Source organism: Bufo gargarizans, chromosome 3 (assembly GCF_014858855.1).
Source record: "Bufo gargarizans isolate SCDJY-AF-19 chromosome 3, ASM1485885v1, whole genome shotgun sequence".
In the NCBI taxonomy this organism is placed as follows: Eukaryota; Metazoa; Chordata; class Amphibia; order Anura; family Bufonidae; genus Bufo; species Bufo gargarizans.
Genome location: NC_058082.1, coordinates 466,364,179 through 466,382,702, shown reverse-complemented (window position 1 = coordinate 466,382,702; position 18,524 = coordinate 466,364,179). Strand labels below are relative to the sequence as shown.

General features: G+C 42.9%; 1 protein-coding gene across 1 annotated transcript in view; it reads left to right on the top strand.

Annotated features, from left to right (window-relative positions):
- The first annotated feature begins 829 nt into the window (after positions 1 to 829).
- PIPOX (pipecolic acid and sarcosine oxidase) overlaps positions 830 to 18,524 on the top strand; it is a 101,818-nt gene continuing 84,123 nt past the window's right edge. The window contains exon 1 of the mRNA XM_044287149.1: positions 830 to 1,022. Coding sequence (XP_044143084.1) covers positions 879 to 1,022 — 144 coding nt within the window. The 5' untranslated portion in view covers positions 830 to 878. The remainder of the gene's footprint in view (positions 1,023 to 18,524) is intronic.

Genomic DNA, 18,524 nt, shown 5'->3' with positions numbered 1-18,524 from the left:
CTGACACCTATACTGACATATTTCAGACCCATGCTCAATGAACAAACCATCCGACATGCCATTGCAGCCCACAAAACTTCGCTGACATCTGCTAAAAAATGCCCATGATAGTGCCTTTATATGCCCCCATGATATAAATATTATAAGAAAATTGAAAGAAAAAAAGGAAGAAAAATAGAGAAAACAGAGACAGAAGTTTCATATACATACCTGCTATTGAACTTGGGGGTCCAAAATGGCCGCTGGGTGTGCAGGGGGAGGAGAAAGGCAGAAGATGGAGGAGAAATGTAGGGGAGGAGAAATGCAGGGGGAGGTTAAAAATCATTCTGAGCATGCTCAACTAGTAAATTTAATGTGAACGGATCCGTTTCAGACGGAGCCATGAGAGACCATAACAGACGGATCCGTCTCCATTGACTTCTATTGATAGTTCAGACGGATCCGTTCGCCTCCGCACGGCCAGGCGGACATCCGAACGCTGCAAGCAGCGTTCAGGTGTCCGCCTGCTGAGCGGAGCGGAGGCTGAACGCTGCCAGACTGATGCATTCTGAGCGGATCCGCCTCCATTCAGAATGCATTGGGGCCGTACGGATCCGTTCGTGGCCGCTTGGAAGAGCCTTCAAACGGATCCTTCAAGCGGACAACCGAACGCTAGTGTGAAAGTAGCCTAACTTGTAATCTGTAATGAATGAATGATACTTGGCAGGCAAAGATGCATGAAAAGTAACAAAGTTCAAGCAACTGCAACAGTGTAACAAGTCATTAGTGTGACACGTGTCGCTGCAGAAACTGGATATTTCTGCTTTAAGGGATGAGCCTGCCTTCCCTCCTACTGGTGGAGTCAGAGCAGGGGGAACTTGTGGCCTCCTGTGCTCTGTATGTTCACTGTGAAGAAGCAAGCAAGCATGGCTGTTCCCAGCAGCACAGTGTTTGACTGCATTGTATTAGGAGCTGGAATCCAAGGTTCTTTCACTGCCTATCACTTAGCCAAAAACCACAAGAAGACCCTTCTGCTGGAGCAGGTACAAGGGGGGGAGACTGTCATATACAGATGTAGCTGAGCTAAAGTTGGCTCTGATAGGTGATAACACATGGCACAGCGTTATCTCGTAACAAAATGCATTGAAAAAGTCAATTAACATCTTCTTGCTGTTGTTTACTTAATGCGTTAACCATCAAGTTTAGCTTGGCTGTATCTGTCGGTGTGTTTTGTGTGTGGATCAACAAATCTGACATGTGTGAAATGACTGATTAGAGAGCAACAAGAGAAACTGTGACCTTTTTTCGGTTCGTATTCTGTTTACTCAGAACGCTGATCTTTGGAAGATTGGCGCAATTCATCAAACAGACCTGACTTGACCGGGATTGCAGGATAGAACCTGTAGTTTAAAAAAAGACAGTATATATTCATTATTATTTATCTGTGCTCTATTAGTTTCTATTTACCCCACAACTTATTCAAGGCACTTACATGCTACATGCACCTAATTAATTACAACTTAAATCAAGAATCCTTATGGAAATGAGTGGTCGGTCTTTAGTATACTGCATATCATATGGGTATGAAATTAATGTAGCATTGATGTGACAATTCTGTTATGGTAACAGTTTTCAGAGGACAATATATTTCTCATTAAGACTATTATATTACTACATTTTATTTATTAAAACCAGCGCTCAACAGCCAGAATTAAAATATATAAATTATGGAAAAAAAACACTGATTGCTCAGGCCGATACTTATTTGCTTCCTTAATTTAATACTTAAAGGTGTTGTCCCATGAAAGATATTCTGCATTTTTCAAACCAGCTTTTGGCTCTAAATACTTTTGTAATTTCATGTAGTTAAAAAATTTGTATAGTCACTGAGCTATTCTTATTTCTCTGTCCACCTCAGTAAACTAACTGAGGTGGTCACACATGCTCAGATTCATCTTTCAATGGCCATCAGCCCTATCGACAGTTTGAAGCTGTGACAGGTACAGGGAGAGTTCTGCAGCACTCTAGATGCCTGTCTTTAGAGATGGCCTTGCGGTTCGCCCGGCGGTTGTTTCGCGGTGAACTTTGCTCGTTCGCAGTTTGCCGAATGGACGAACATATGGCGATGTCCGACGTCGCCATATTCTTTTACATTGTGAAGAACTTTGACCCATGACACATCCATCGGGTGGTACAGGACAGTCAATTTAGACGTTTCAGCACATGGACATACCCCCTACCTTATAAATAAACCTGATCTGGCCTCCATTTTACATTCAGTCTTTTGCCAGTGTAGGTAGAGGTTGCTGTGTGGAGCAGGGACAGACTGTTAGGGACACCAAATGCTAGCTAATAGGGCCACAAAGGTCCTTTTAAGGACTGGTATAGGTGTGCTATCGATAGGTGTGACATACTGAGGGGTGCGATATACTTATAATATACTTTCTAACATAGAAAGTATATTATAGTGCATTTGTATTGTGCAGCAGTTGTGTGCGGTTCTGCCGCGATGCTGCAGCTATACAGAGGGGCAAACGCTCTTGGAACAAATAATTTCAACTGGTGTGATATACCAGTTGCCCCTGAAATATTTTTTTTTGAGGCAGGGGTGTGATATACCAATAATATACTTTCTATATAGTGCATTTGGGTAGTGCAGCATCGACAAACGCTACTGGGGCCTGTAGTCCACTGGCCTGCTGTAAAATTGATATCCAATGACCGTGTAATTTACCTCCAGCGTGTAATTTACCTCCAGCCATATACTTACTTGTTTTTTTCTGTCCGCTGAATGCATAATTTTTGGGGCCTGTTGTCCACTGGCCTGTTGTAAACTTGATATCCAATGACCATGCAATCTACCTCCAGCCACATACTTACTTGTTCTTTTCTGTACAGTGAATGCATAATTTTTGGGGCCTGTAATCCACTGGCCGCTGAAAAATTGATATACAATGACCGTGTAATCTACCTCCAGCCACATACTTACTTGTTCTTTTCTGTATGATGAATGCCTAATTGTTGGGGCCTTGGAGGAATTCAACACCTGTGACGACCACGTACTATTGAATTTTACCTATTATAAATTAGGGTTTATTCAAGAGGGGGATTTCATTAGCCATGTTTTTAATCCAATTTTATATTTTTAGTTCTTTTAAACATACAGTTGCAAGAAAAAGTATGTAAACCCTTTGGAATTATATGGATTTCTGCACAAATTGGTCATAAAATGTGATCTGAAGTCACAACAATAGACAATCACAGTTTGCTTAAACGAATAACACACAAATAATTAAATGTTACCATGTTTTTATTGAACACATCATGTAAACATTCACAGTGCAGGTGGAAAAAGTATGTGAATCCTTGGATTTAATAACTGGTTGAACCTCCTTTGTTAGCAATAACTTCAACAAAATGCTTCCTGTAGTTGCAGATCAGATGTGCACAACAGTCAGGAGTAATTCTTGACCATTCCTCTTTACAGAACTGTTTCAGTTCATCAATATTCTTGGGATGTCTGGTGTAAATCACTTTCTTGATGCCACAGCATCTTAATCGGGTTGAGGTCAGGACTCTGACTGGGCCACTCCAGAAGGCGTATTTTCTTCTGTTTAAGCCATTCTGTTGTTGATTTACTTCTATGCTTTGGGTCGTTGTCTTGTTGCAACATCTTCTGTTGAGCTTCAGCCGGTGGACAGATGGCCTTAAGTTCTCCTGCAAGATGTCTTGATAAACTTGGGAATTAATTTTTCCTTCGATGATAGCAATCCGTCCAGGCCCTGACACAGCAAAGCAGCCCCAAACCATGAATGCCCCACCACCATACTTCACAGTTGGGATGAGGTTTTGATTTTGGTGTGCTGTGCCTCTTTTTCTCCACACATAGTGTTGTGTGTTTCTTCCAAACAACTCAACTTTGGATTCATCTGTCCATAGAATATTTTGCCAGTACTGCTGTGGTACATCCAGGTGCTCTTGTGCAAACTGTAAACGTGCAGCAATGTATTTTTTGGACAGCAGTGGCTTCCTCTGTGGTATCCTCCCATGAAATCCAATCTTGTTTTGTATTTTATGTATCGTAGATTCGCTAACAGTGATGTTAGCATATGCCAGAGACTTTTGTAAGTCTTTAGCTGACACTCTAGGATTCTTCTTCACCTCATTGATCAGTCTGTGCTGTGCTCTTGCAGTCATCTTTACAGGACAGCCACTCCTAGGCAGAGTAGCAGCTGTGCTGAACTTTCTCCATTTATAGACAATTTATCTTACCGTGGACTGATGAACAGCAAGGCTTTTGGAGATACTTTTATAACCCTTTCCAGCTTTATGCAAGTCAACAATTCTTAATCTAAGGTCTTCTGAGAGCTTTGTGTGAGACATCATTCACATCAGGCAAAGCTTTTTGTGAAAAGCAAACCCAGAACTGGTGTGTGTTTTTTTTATAGGGCAGCTGTAACCAACACCTCCAATCTCATCTCATTGATTGGACTCCAGTTGGCTGACACCTCACTCCAATTAGCTCTTGGATATGTCATTAGTCTAGGGGTTCACATACTTTTTCCACCTGTACTGTGAATGTTTACATTGTGTGTTCAATAAAAACATGGTAACATTTAATTATTTGTGTGTTATTAGTTTAAGCAGACTGTGATTGTCTATTGTTGTGACTTAGATGAAGATTAGATCACGTTTTATGACCAATTTGTGCAGAAATCCATATCATTCCAACGGGTTCACATACTTTTTCTTGCAACTGTATGTATTTGACCTGTATTTTTACTGGCCTGCAGTAAAATTAATATCCATTGACCGTGTAATATACCTCCGGCCACATAATCACTTGATCTTTTCTGTCCGGTGAATGCCTAATGTTTGAGGCCTGTAGTCCAGTGGCCTATAGTAAAATTTTTATCCATTGACCGCATAATGTACCTCGAGCCACATAATCAGAATTTCTTTTATGTCAGGTGAATGCCTAATTTTTAAGGCCCATACTCCCGTGGCCTAAAATAAAAAAATTCTAGGCTTCAACAGGGCACATTTCAGAGAATTTCCCTTTAAGACACATAAAAATTTCCCCTGATTAAGATACATATTTTTTGTTGGAATCTTTGTCATTCATCCCCCTCTAGTATGTCACTGTCCATGTTGTGGGACTATTTTTGCACTTCTACTAAGTATTTAGTGGCTGCAAATATGAGCTGAAGGTTTTTCAGGTTCGCCTACCATTAAAGTGAATGGGACCCGCCGATGTTTTAATAAAGCCCTAAACTGGCGGTGGATCTGCCGGAGGTATAAAGAGGGGCCAGCTTCTCCATAACTTTGGCACATACAGCGCAGCTTCTAAATATAAGACAGCTTCTGAGCGGTCTTACATTTAGACCTGCCGGACCTTCCGCGCCCACACCACACCCACAATTTTACACCGGGCGTGAGCAAGGCGCCGCCATCTGCTCCTGAAATACGCCTTATTTAGGGGTATTCCGGCATAGTAAATGACCCCTTCTGACCTTATATTACAGTACAAGAATTATGGTAATATATGATAGAAATAAACAAAGCTACCATATCAGACATATATATAGTACTGGCACTCGCTCTATGGTACACATCAAACGTACTATTTATTAACTGCCTCCTCAGCAATGGAGTGATAGCAGCAACACATAAAATTAAAAAACAACTTAATAAAATTTACACTAAAAGTATACAATAAAATCCCCTCTAAAAATAAAGCTCTGGTTATATATATATATTAACATACAAGAACAGGACCTCCTAAGGTGAATAAATAATGTTAGGTGACGATGTATGTCCTAACTCTTCCTATTAAGGATAGTAACTGTTAGGTAACATAAGGCGTCAAACCTATTAGTCTCCTGTTCCACAGTCTGTATATTCAATTATTCCGGATCCAAAAAGAACAAGCACTAGTTGCAATGTCTATAAGAATGCTGCTGGAGGATATCACTCCTCTATATAAAACGCTTACTTCAGCAGTCCTTTGGCCCGTTGGAATCATGGCCTTGATGTAAAATCTGTTGGAGGTAAATAAAGCTTACCCTCAGACGAATCTCATAGACAATCCGGTTTGTCCGCTCGCTGCGTCGTTCACTTCCAGCGTCCTGGACGAATTTACAGCAGTCAGACTGGTCACTTGCTGCACCGCTCACTCTCGGCGTCCTCGCACTCTGGTAATGAACACGTGGTCTCTCAGAGATATCGCGGGACTTAGGAATTCACTTCCGATAGTTCTGTGAGAAGGTGCTTTCGGTGCAATGTAGAGGTGGAGCGCTCCAATTGTTAAAGATAATTTAGGTGATTTAAATCTGTATCTTCATATCCGGAATTATGCTGTAGACAGGGATATAACGCTAAACGCGTTTCGAAGACCTCCGTCCTCTTCCTCAGTTAGCTACTGAGGAAGAGGACGGAGGTCTTCGAAACGCGTTTAGCGTTATATCCCTGTCTACAGCATAATTCCGGATATGAAGATACAGATTTAAATCACCTAAATTATCTTTAACAATTGGAGCGCTCCACCTCTACATTGCACCGAAAGCACCTTCTCACAGAACTATCGGAAGTGAATTCCTAAGTCCCGCGATATCTCTGAGAGACCACGTGTTCATTACCAGAGTGCGAGGACGCCGAGAGTGAGCGGTGCAGCAAGTGACCAGTCTGACTGCTGTAAATTCGTCCAGGACGCTGGAAGTGAACGACGCAGCGAGCGGACAAACCGGATTGTCTATGAGATTCGTCTGAGGGTAAGCTTTATTTACCTCCAACAGATTTTACATCAAGGCCGTGATTCCAACGGGCCAAAGGACTGCTGAAGTAAGCGTTTTATATAGAGGAGTGATATCCTCCAGCAGCATTCTTATAGACATTGCAACTAGTGCTTGTTCTTTTTGGATCCGGAATAATTGAATATACAGACTGTGGAACAGGAGACTAATAGGTTTGACGCCTTATGTTACCTAACAGTTACTATCCTTAATAGGAAGAGTTAGGACATACATCGTCACCTAACATTATTTATTCACCTTAGGAGGTCCTGTTCTTGTATGTTAATATATATATAACCAGAGCTTTATTTTTAGAGGGGATTTTATTGTATACTTTTAGTGTAAATTTTATTAAGTTGTTTTTTAATTTTATGTGTTGCTGCTATCACTCCATTGCTGAGGAGGCAGTTAATAAATAGTACGTTTGATGTGTACCATAGAGCGAGTGCCAGTCGTCTTTCTACTTACTTTTTCTACACCATTGGATTGACTGAGTGAGCAGTCCTTCGACTAGAGCACCCTTACCACACTGAGAAGGGAGGTGAGCTATCCACTAAATTTTACATATATATAGTACTACTATACACTGTTTATATAATATTGTGATATACTATACAACTGAACAATGTCACAAACCATACACAAATAATACTGCTAGTTACATATACAAAAATCAGAAGTACATATTGAGCAAATGTCAAGCACTCAGATGGGGAACATAACGTAATTCTTATAAAGTATATTACTTCATTAACAAATCATGATAAAAAGCAGTAAATCGTCCATAATATAAAAGCATGTATGCAATGCATCTTTTATTCAGCTACACAACCAACTTAGGCTTCATGCACACGACAGTTTTTTTTTTAAGGTCTGCAAAAACGCGGTCCGTAGGTCCATGATCCGTGACCGTTTTTTAGTCCGTGGGTCTTCCTTGATTTTTGGAGGATCCACGGACATGAAAAATGAAAAAAAAAAAAAAGTCAAGTTTGCCATTGAAATGATAGGAAAAAACGGACGCGGGCGCGGACGTGGATGACAATCTTGTGTGCATCCGTGATTTTTCACGGACCCATTGACTTGAATGGTATGTGAACCGTTGGCCGTGAAAAAAATAGGACAGATCCTATTTTTTTCACGGCCAGGAAACACGGATCACGGATGCGGCTGCCAAACAGTGCATTTCCCGATTTTTCCACTGACCCATTGAAAGTCAATGGGTCCGCGAAAAAAACCTGAAACCGGCACAACGGCCACGGATGCACACAACGGTCATGTGCATGAGGCCTTAAACTGATAACCTATTGTACTGACTAGTACCAATGAAGAGTGAATAAATACACAAAGTGCACAATATATCAATAAACCACTAATTGAATATCAATATACAATTCATATAACACACAAATAAATGAAAGAATATGAATTCATAAATAAGTGACCAAATGGCATATAAGGCAGAATATAAAAAGGAAACCATATAACCTTTTTTGAAGCTGCTATACCAATGCTGATACATCCTACCACTATGTTATTGCCACTAATTAAAGTCTGATAAGGAAACAATTCAAATTTATACTTGTAATGCATCACAAGCATCTAAGTGCAGCAAAATGAACTGAATGTCCAGATCACTTCATGCTGACGTCTCAAAAACACACAGGGTGAATTTATGATGAGGGGAAAATTTGAAGTCAGTTTTGCTTGTGTCTGCATTGGAGAACTTTATGCCACATTTATCAAATGTCTCATGTTACTTGATAAATTTGTCTTATTTTAAACCTAACACTTTTGTCTAGAGAAGCTCCTCCTTTTTCTACTCCACCCTCCTCCTGGAATGAGATTGCAACTTTTTTGAAACTTTTTATAAAAAAAGTTCCAATAATAAATCTGGAGTGAAACTCATTAACATAGCTAACCACACTGACTTTTCCACCCATATTAAAAAACTGGAGTGAGTGGTGTAAAAATGCATAAGGGCTCTTTCACACCTGCGTTCTTGTCTTCTGGCATAGAGTTCCGTCGTTGGGGCTCTATGCCGGAAGAATCCTGATCAGTTTTATCCTAATGCATTCTGAATGGAGTGAAATTCGTTCAGGATGCATCAGGATGTCTTCAGTTCCGGAACGGAACGTTTTTTGGCCGGAGAAAATACCGCAGCATGCTGCGCTTTTTGCACCGGCCAAAAATCCTGAAGACTTGCCGCAAGGCCGGATCCGAAATGAATGCCCATTGAAAGGCACTCATCCGGATCCGGCCTTAAGCTAAACGTCGTTTCAGCGCATTGCCGGATCCGACGTTTAGCTTTTTCTGAATGGTTGCCATGGCTGCCGGGACGCTAAAGTCCAGGCAGCCATGGTAAAGTGTAGCGGGGAGCAGCATACTTACCGTCCGTGCGGCTCCCCGGGGGCTCCAGAGTGACGTCAGGGCGCCCCAAGCGCATGGATCACGTGATCGCATGGCACGTCATCCATGCGCATGGGGCGCTCTGACGTCATCCTGGAGCACCCCGGGAGCCGCGCGGACTGTAAGTATACCGCTCCCCCGCTCCCCACTACCCTGAACGTCCGGGAGACTTGAGATCCCTGAATATGGGATTATGATGATGACACCTCCTTTCCTATGCAGGTTGTAATCGGGAAAGAAGCTTCCCCTGTTGGTAAAAATTTATGTGATTTGAAAATGCTGATTGATAATGTTGGTAGCACACAGCTGAGGGAACCCACTGTGGTAAATGTTCCGGCAAAGTGTGACACTGACCACATCTTCCAAGGGGAACATTGAGCTGGAAAAGTGGATAGTAATGTGGATGCCCTGTCACGAGCATCATGTTTTGGTGCAAGTGTTCACCCCCACAGGTTTGAACGGGGGGGGGGGGGGGGGGGGGAGGCAGTGAAAGGCCTTATATATGTCCACCCTCAAAAGACTTAAAACCCCGCCCCCAGGTTCCACTAAGCCACGCCCTGATCCAGTTAGTCCATGTCCCCTCCCACTCCTGAGCCGACGGGGATTGAAAAAATAAAGGTAAAAATCTACTTCTGTCAGCTGCAGAGGTGGGAAGGAGGGTGACTTTCTCCCTGCAGCTCACACTCACTTAGGCTCCATTCACACGTCCGTAGTGCATTGATCCGCAATACACCAGCCAGCACCCCCATAGAAATGCCTATTCTTGTCCGCAATTGCGAACAAGAATAGGACATGCTCTATTTTTTTCCGGAGCTGCAGACCGGAAGATCGGGGCGGTGCTCCGGAAATGCGGATGCGGACAGCACACTGTGTGCTGTCCGCATCTCTACCGGTCCCATAGAGAATGAATGGCTCAGCACTTGTTCCGCATAATTGCGGAATGGATGCAGACCCATTCTACGGATGTTAGGCCTCTTTCACACGAGCGTGCCGGATTCGGTCCGGATGCGTTCAGGGTGCGTTCAGTGAAACTCGCACTATTTTGCAAGCAAGTTCAGTCAGTTTTGTCTTCGATTGTGTTCAGTTGTTCAGTTTTTTTCGCGTGGGTGCAATGCGTTTTGATGCATTTTTCACGCGCGTGATAAAAAACGGAAGGTTTACAAACAACATCTCCTAGCAACCATCAGTGAAAAACGCATTGCACCCGCACTTGATTGCGGATGCAATGCGTTTTTCACGCAGCCCCATTCACTTCTATGGGGCCAGGGCTGCGTGAAAAACGCAGAATATAAAACATGCTGAGATTTTTACGCAACGCAGAACTGATGCGTGAAAAACAACGCTCATGTACACAGGCCCATTGAAATGAATGGGTCAGGATTCAGTGTGGGTGCTATGCGTTCACCTCACGCATTGCACCCGCGCGGAAATATCGCTTGTGTGAAAGGGGCCTTAGAGTGGGCTGTTCAAAAGGACACGCCCCAGATCCGGTTAGGCCACTCCGACTGAGATTGAGAAAATGAAGTTAAAAATCAACTTCTAGGTCTCACTAAGCCACGCCCATATCTGGTTAGGCCACGCACCTCCACTCCTTAGCCGACAGGGATTTAAAAAAATGAAGGTAAAAATCAACTTCTGTCAGCTAAAGGGGTGGGAAGGAGGGTGATTCTCCTTGCAGATCACACTCAGACAGCACAGCACGGCTATCTTAGAGTGAGCTCTTCAAAAGGACACGCCCCTGATCCAGTGAGGCCACTGTTAAGGGGGCGGGCCCCTGTGTAGGTCACTGTCAAGGGGGTCGTAGGCTGTTAAAGTGGAAGGCTGCTGTAAAGGTCAAAGTTAAGGGGGTGGGCTGCTGTGGAGGTCCAATTTTAAGGGACAGGGCACTGTGGGGAGGTCAGTGTTAAGGGGTAGAGGGTCAGTTTTAGGGGATGGGTGCTGTAGATTTGCAACTACTTATCAATTGACCTCACAGTACATGTCAACGTTTACTATTTTAGAAAACTAACTGATGGTCACTATGGACCTGAATACGTCTTTGGATCATGTACAAACCGGATTCCAAAAAAGTTGGGACACTAAACATATTGTGAATAAAAACTGAATGCAAAGGAAATCACCGAATGGGCTCAGGAATACTTCCAGAAACCATTGTCAGTGAACACAATCCACCGTGCCATCCGCCGTTGCCAGCTGAAACTCTACAGTGCAAAGAAGAAGCCATTTCTAAGCAAGATCCACAAGCTCAGGTGTTTTCACTGGGCCAGGGATCATTTAAAATGGAGTGTGGCAAAATGGAAGACTGTTCTGTGGTGAGACGAGTTACGATTCGAAGTTCTTTTTGGAAATCTGGGACGCCATGTCATCCGGACCAAAGAGGACAAGGACAACCCAAGTTGTTATCAACGCTCAGTTCAGAAGCCTGCATCTCTGATGGTATGGGGTTGCATGAGTGCGTGTGGCATGGGCAGCTTGCATGTCTGGAAAGGCACCATCAATGCAGAAAAATATATTCAGGTTCTAGAACAACATGTGCTCCCATCCAGACGTCATCTCTTTCAGGGAAGACCCTGCATTTTTCAACAAGATAATGCCAGACCACATTCTGCATCAATCACAACATCATGGCTGCGTAGGAGAAGGATCCGGGTACTGAAATGGCCAGTCTGCAGTCCAGATCTTTCACCTATAGAGAACATTTGGCGCATCATAAAGAGGAAGGTTCAACAAAGAAGGCCCAAGACGATTGGACAGTTAGAGGCCTGTATTAGACAAGAATGGGAGAGCATTCCTATTTCTAAACCTGAGAAACTGGTCTCCTCGGTCCCCAGACGTCTGTTGAGTGTTGTAAGAAGAAGGGGAGATGCCACACAGTGGTGAAAATGGCCTTGTCCCAACTTTTCTGGGACTTGTTGACACCATGAAATTCTGATTCAACATATTTTTCCCTTAAAATGGTACATTTTCTCAGTTTAAACTTTTGTTCCGTGATTTATGTTCTATTCTGAATAAAATATTAGAAGTTGGCACCTCCACATCATTGCATTCAGTTTTTATTCACGATTTGTATAGTGTCCCAACTTTTTGGGAATCCGGTTTGTACTGTTTTTTAGTTAAAACTTCACTTTTATTGTTTTATTTATTACACATTGTCATTTCTTATCTCTATATATACATTCACACTCTATAGATAATTTAAAATTATCAGTGGTGCGGGCTAGCTCTGTCTGTGGCTATATCTGCTGCCGCCTGTGTAGCTATACATCCGCCCGTATATTTGCGCTCACCCACTAACACTGTCTAAAACTTAACACTCAGGCACCCTGCACCCCGACATGTTTCGCTGGGTAACCAGCGTCTTCAGACCTGCATTATCCCCTGAAGACACTGGTTACCCAGCGAAACTTGTCGGGGTGCAGGGTGCCTGAGTGTTAAGTTTTAGACAGTGTTAGTGGGTGAGCTCAAATATACGGGCGGATGTATAGCTACACAGGCGGCAGCAGATATAGCCACAAGCAGTGTCGGACTGGGGTACCTAGGGCCCACCAGTAAAATTTATTTTAGGGGCCCACCGTATATAAATATAATAAATCATCTACCAAGTTTTTTTATATGAACATAGGCTGGTGGAGGTGCTGTACATTGAATATATGTATGTAGTGCAGCAAGTCTAATGTGTTATGTGCCACTTGTGCAGGGGGTGGGAGACTAGGGGCCCACCTTGCTCAGGGGCCCACCGGGGGATTCCCCTGTACCCCTGTGGGCCAGTCCGAGCCTGGCCACAATACAGAGCTAGTCCGCACCACTGATAATTTTAAATTGTCTATAGAGTGTTAATGTATATATAGAGATAAGAAATGACAATGTGTATTAAATAAAACAATAAAAGTGACATTTTAACTAAAAAACAGTACATGGTCTAAAGACGTATTCAGGTCCATAGGGTGCTGTAGATGTCACTGTTATAGTGGATAGTGTTGATATATTTTAACGACACACACAAACATTAAATGAAAAAGATTAAATATACCTGTGCAAAGCCGGGTCCTTCAGCTAGGATATATATTTACACTATATACACATTGCATATATATCCCTTCTACAGTGGGGCAAAAAAGTATTTAGTCAGCCACCAATTGTGCAAATTCTCCCACTTAAAAAAATGATAAAGGCTGGTAATTTTTATCATAGGTACACTTCAACTATGAGAGACAGAATTTGGGTAAAGAATACAGGAAATCAAATTGTAGAATTTCTAATGAATTAATTGGTAAATTCCAGGGGTAAAATAAGTATTTGGTCACCTACAAACAAGCAAGATTTCTGGCTCTCGCAGACCTGTAACTTCTTCTTTACGAGGCTCCTCTGTCCTGCACTTGTAACCTGTAATAATGGCACCTGTTTGAACTTGTTATCAGTATAAAAGACACCTGTCCACAACCTCAAACAGTAACACTCCAAACTCCACTATGGCCAAGACCAAAGAGCTGTCGAAGGACACCAGAAACAAAATTGTAGACCTGCACCAGGCTGGGAAGACTGAATCTGCAATAGGCAAGCAGCTTGGTGTGAAGAAATTGGGAGCAAATATTAGAAAATGGAAGACATACAAGACCATTGATAATCTCCCTCGATCTGGGGCTCCACGCAAGATCTCACCCTGTGGGGTCAAAATGATCACAAGAACGGTAAGCAAAAATCCTAGAACCACACGGGGAGACATAGTGAATGACCTGCAGAGAGCTGGGACCAAAGTAACAAAGGCTACTATCAGTAACGCACTACGCCGCCATAGACTCAAATCCTGCAGTGCCAGACGTGTCCCCCTGCTTAAGCCAGTACATGTATGGACCCGTCTGAAGTTTGCTAGAGAGCATTTGGATGAAGAGGAAGAGGATTGGGAGAATGTCATAAGTCAGATGAAACCAAAGTAGAACTTTTTAGTAAAAACTCAACTCGTCGTGTTTGGAGGAGAAAGAATGCTGAGTTGCATCCAAAGAACACCATACCTACTGTGAATCATGGGGGTGGAAACATCATGCTTTGGGGCTTTTTTTCTGCAAAGGGAACAGGACGCCTACTTTCACACTAGCGTTTTTGCTGGATCTGGCAGGGTTCAGCAAAAACACTTCCGTTACTGATAATACAACTATCTGCATCCGTTATGAACGGATCTGGTTGTATTATCTTTAACATAGCCAAGATGCATCTGTGGTTTGCTCCCCGGTATGAGAACACACTGGAATGAGAACGCAACCAAATGGAACGGAATGCATTTTGGAGCATTCCGTTCTGTTCAGTTACGTTTTGTGCCCATTGACAATGAAGGGGACAAAACGGAAGCGTTTTTTTTTGGTATTGGGATCCTATGAAACGCTAGTGTGAAAGTAGCCTTAGCACACAAGTCTTACCAAATAACGATTAAAGAAGTATAAAGTAAAAGTTTTGGAATGGGCAAATACAGGTCCCGACCTTAAAGTGCTTGTTTCACCTGGAACATTGGCGGCATATCATTAGAATATGCCACCAATGTCAGATAGGTGTGGGTCCCACCTCTGGCACCACATCTGACCTGCCTCTGTTGGAACTGCGGTGTGTCCCCCTAATCTCCCCTCCTAGGTTGGCCAAGGAACTACGTATTCTGCCACCAGAGTTGTCAGCTGGAAATATTTCTAATTTTATATCGTCGTCAGCTGATTCCACATATATGTCTACAGAACCTGTTCTATTAAACGCTTATAGAAGTAGAACCCCCCAAACGAATGGAAAGGGTGTCAGCAGTAAGTTTGTGTTGACGTCACTGATTCATTTTCCCCATTCTCTGATCCATCAGAACAATTACCCCGAAAAAATTGATCCTGTCTGGGGAGCATACACCTTCACTCAATCAGCATTTGCTCAATAATCCATCAGTATTGCTAAAGGCAAAAAACCCTGGAGTGGATCTAAAACAGAGAAGACACGTTTTATTCATCCGTGATCCCTGACGTGTGTGTATGACATGTCATAAGATCCACTGGTTTGGACAAGAAGAGGGTCCCAGTGCTAATGGAGTCGGAGCACCCAAAGGCAGTGGAGATTTTTATGACCTGCCTGTCTTAAATGCCAGTGATAAAGTACAGGGAGGTTAGTATACTGGATGTGATGTTATTTATATGGCACTATATTTAGAGACGGTGACGGGAGGGGAGAGGTTATTTGCATGGGACTTTATGCAGGGGAATTATTACTAGTCAAAATAACATATCTCTCCTTTACAGTCCCCTTTAACATAAACACCAACTTCTTAGGGCACGTTCACGCCACTGCTATTTATTTAGAAAAAATGGTAGTGCTGGATCGGCACTGTGAGTGATACCACCCCTTGTGCCCGCTTGACGTCAACTACGTCAAGCTCACGAGATACGGTATGGTCACTGATTACCAAGGCGTGACGTTACGCCCTCCTGGCGGAGTGGGTAAGGTCAGTCTTGGTACAGTTTACACAGACTTCTCCTGTCTAGATGGGCACAGAGAGGCAACAAGCTGAGGGAGCCTGGTCACTGCCCCAGTGAAACAGCTGTCACGAACCGGCAGGACAGGTAGTGGATCCTCTGGACCAGAGAGGCGATGGCGCGGGTTGTACTAAAGGACCGGTTCTAAGCAGTTACTGGTCTTCACCAGAGCCCGCCGCAAGGCGGGATGGATTTGCTGCGGCGGTAACTACCAGGTCGTGTCCCCTAGTAACAACTCGACCTCTCTGGCAGCTGATAAGGCGTGGTACACAGGGAGAAGGCAAGAGTGTAGTCGGACGTAGCAGAGGTCAGGGCAGGCGGCAAAGGTTCTAAGGCGAGTAGACGGTAGCAACGGGTTCGGCAACAGGCAAGGCAAACAAACACTGTGGAACGCTTTCTCTGAGGCACAAGGCACAAAGATCCGGCAGGAAGCTGTGGGAGGAGAAGGTATAAATGGGCAGTGCACAGGTGCAGCCTAATTAAGTCAGCACTGCCTCTCACAAACCTTAACCCTTAATATCCCTTTTGGACCAGGCACCAATCACTGGTGCACTGGCCCTTTGAATCTAAGAGTCCCGGCGCACGCGCGCCCTAGAGAGCGAGGACGCACACGCCGAGACACTGGAGTGCTGCCTGGGGGCATACGCTGTGAGCGCTCAGCGGCCAGCAGGGGACCCGGAGCGCTCAGCGTAACAACAGCGCTTCCTCAGCCAGGGAAATCTGCCACCAGCTTCTCGTTTGATATAAGCCTGGTCCGCTAACGGGATTATATAGGGTGAGAAACTACCTCTGCTATCTGACAAGCAGATGGTTGGAGTGAGAACTTATTTTGCAGGCACACTGACAAAGGTGGATTAGATTAATATCATGGCTGCCATTAAATAATGATCCATATTCCTCACAGGCACATAACTGACCTGAGCAGACTATAATGAGATCCATTCAGTTTACATTCTGGAATGCTTTTTTGGATGGTCTTTTTGACAGAATCAGCAACAGAGGTCCATAACACAGCCTCCAACGCAGATGTGAACAAGCCCTTGACATTATGTAGGCCTATATGTACATTTTTTGAATTACTGCAACTTTCGTACTTCTCCTCCTTGGCTAAAAATTCTTCTAAAATATGGTAAGAGGAGAATTTTTACTCTTCCGAAAAAAAATAGTGCAACCTCTGTATCAAATATATATATATATATAGTGCTGCCCATAATTATTCATACCCCTGGCAAATTTTTTATTAAAGTTACTTTTATTCAACCAGCAAGTAATTTTTTGACGGAAAATGACATAGGTGTCTCCCAAAAGATAATAAGACGATGTTCAAGAGGCATTATTGTGGAAAAAAAAACAAAAAACTCAGCTTTTATTTACATTTGAGCAAAAAATACAAGATGTTCTGCACTGCGGAAAATCTCAGAGGACGTGGTCGGAAGCCAAAAGTGACACCTGTGCTGGCAAGGAGGATAGTTAGAGAGGTGAAAAAGAATCCAAGGATCACCACCAAGGCCATCCTGGTGAATCTGGGCTCTGCTGGTGGCAATTTCTCAAGGCAGACAATCCAATGGACACTGTTCTCTGTTCTCTGTTCTCTGCAGCACCCCTCCCCACCCTCTCTGGTCAGACCATTGAGCCAGTGGCTGAATGAAGTGAAGACAGCAAACACTGGTGGGGGCCTCACTCTGTACATTTTCCTCTGCTATTATAGCGCTACCAGCAACTGATACAGTAGAGGTTATTACATTAGGAATGGTGGGCCTCGTGACAAATCAGCATTGAATCTCTGTATTTCCTCTTCTGAAATATCAATTTTTAAAGAGGTATTCTGGTTTTCATTATTACATTTCTTTGTTTTGAGAATATTTTACAAAATACAGACTTTATATCCGCACAATAACCTTTCTCTCTCTAAAGAAGAAAAAATGGCATAGCCCATTTAAATCCTGTAAATGTATGTGAGATCTGAATAGGATTAAAGATGGCATCAATCATATGCAATTTAGTTAACTATCCAGGTATCTAATAGGTGAAAAGTAGTTTATTAAGATGCAGAACATATAAAAACAGTATAGACAGTATTAGTGCCTGCAGCAGCACCTCATCATGTCAGTCAGTGTAAGAGTCAAAGCACGTCTAACATTGTTCTCCCTGTCTCCCCTGTATGTGTTGCATTTGTAATTATTTTACAATTAACTTTATAAACATGACAGCATCATCTAGAGACAGGAAGCCATTTTACAAATCACCTGGAAACAGGCAGCCATGTAAACATACATACAGTGAAGTAGTTGTTGTAATACCCACAATGGTTTCCACTAGTCCTATATAATAATACCATGGAAGTGTCCCAGCACATATATGTCATGTAACACTGTTGCTTACTGAATGTCAGTGGGGAATCACATGACTGATGCCATCTTATAGTTAGGCTATGGATGCATTACACAGGACTGGCTAAATCATGGACTATACCATTCTGCTGTGCAGATAGGGGTCAAAAACCTGATTTAAAAAAAGATATGTAAGCAACATTTTAAATGCATGTACTGTATATTTGAACATGTTATACTTTCATATTATATAAACAAATACATTTAAAAAAATAAAAACAGAATACCTATTTCACGTTCTGCAGGTCCCCTGATGACAGCTAGCAGGAAACGCATAGGAGGCAAAGTAAGGGTGTATTCATACATGGCAGATTTTGTTCTGTAACTGGAAATCAGGTCCATTTATCTGAATGATGATGTTTTGGCAAAAAGGGAATGGATTTCTACAAGCCATATTCAGATGAATGGAACTCATTTTCACTGAAGGCACATACTGTAGTCCTGCAAATAATGCAGATTTTTAT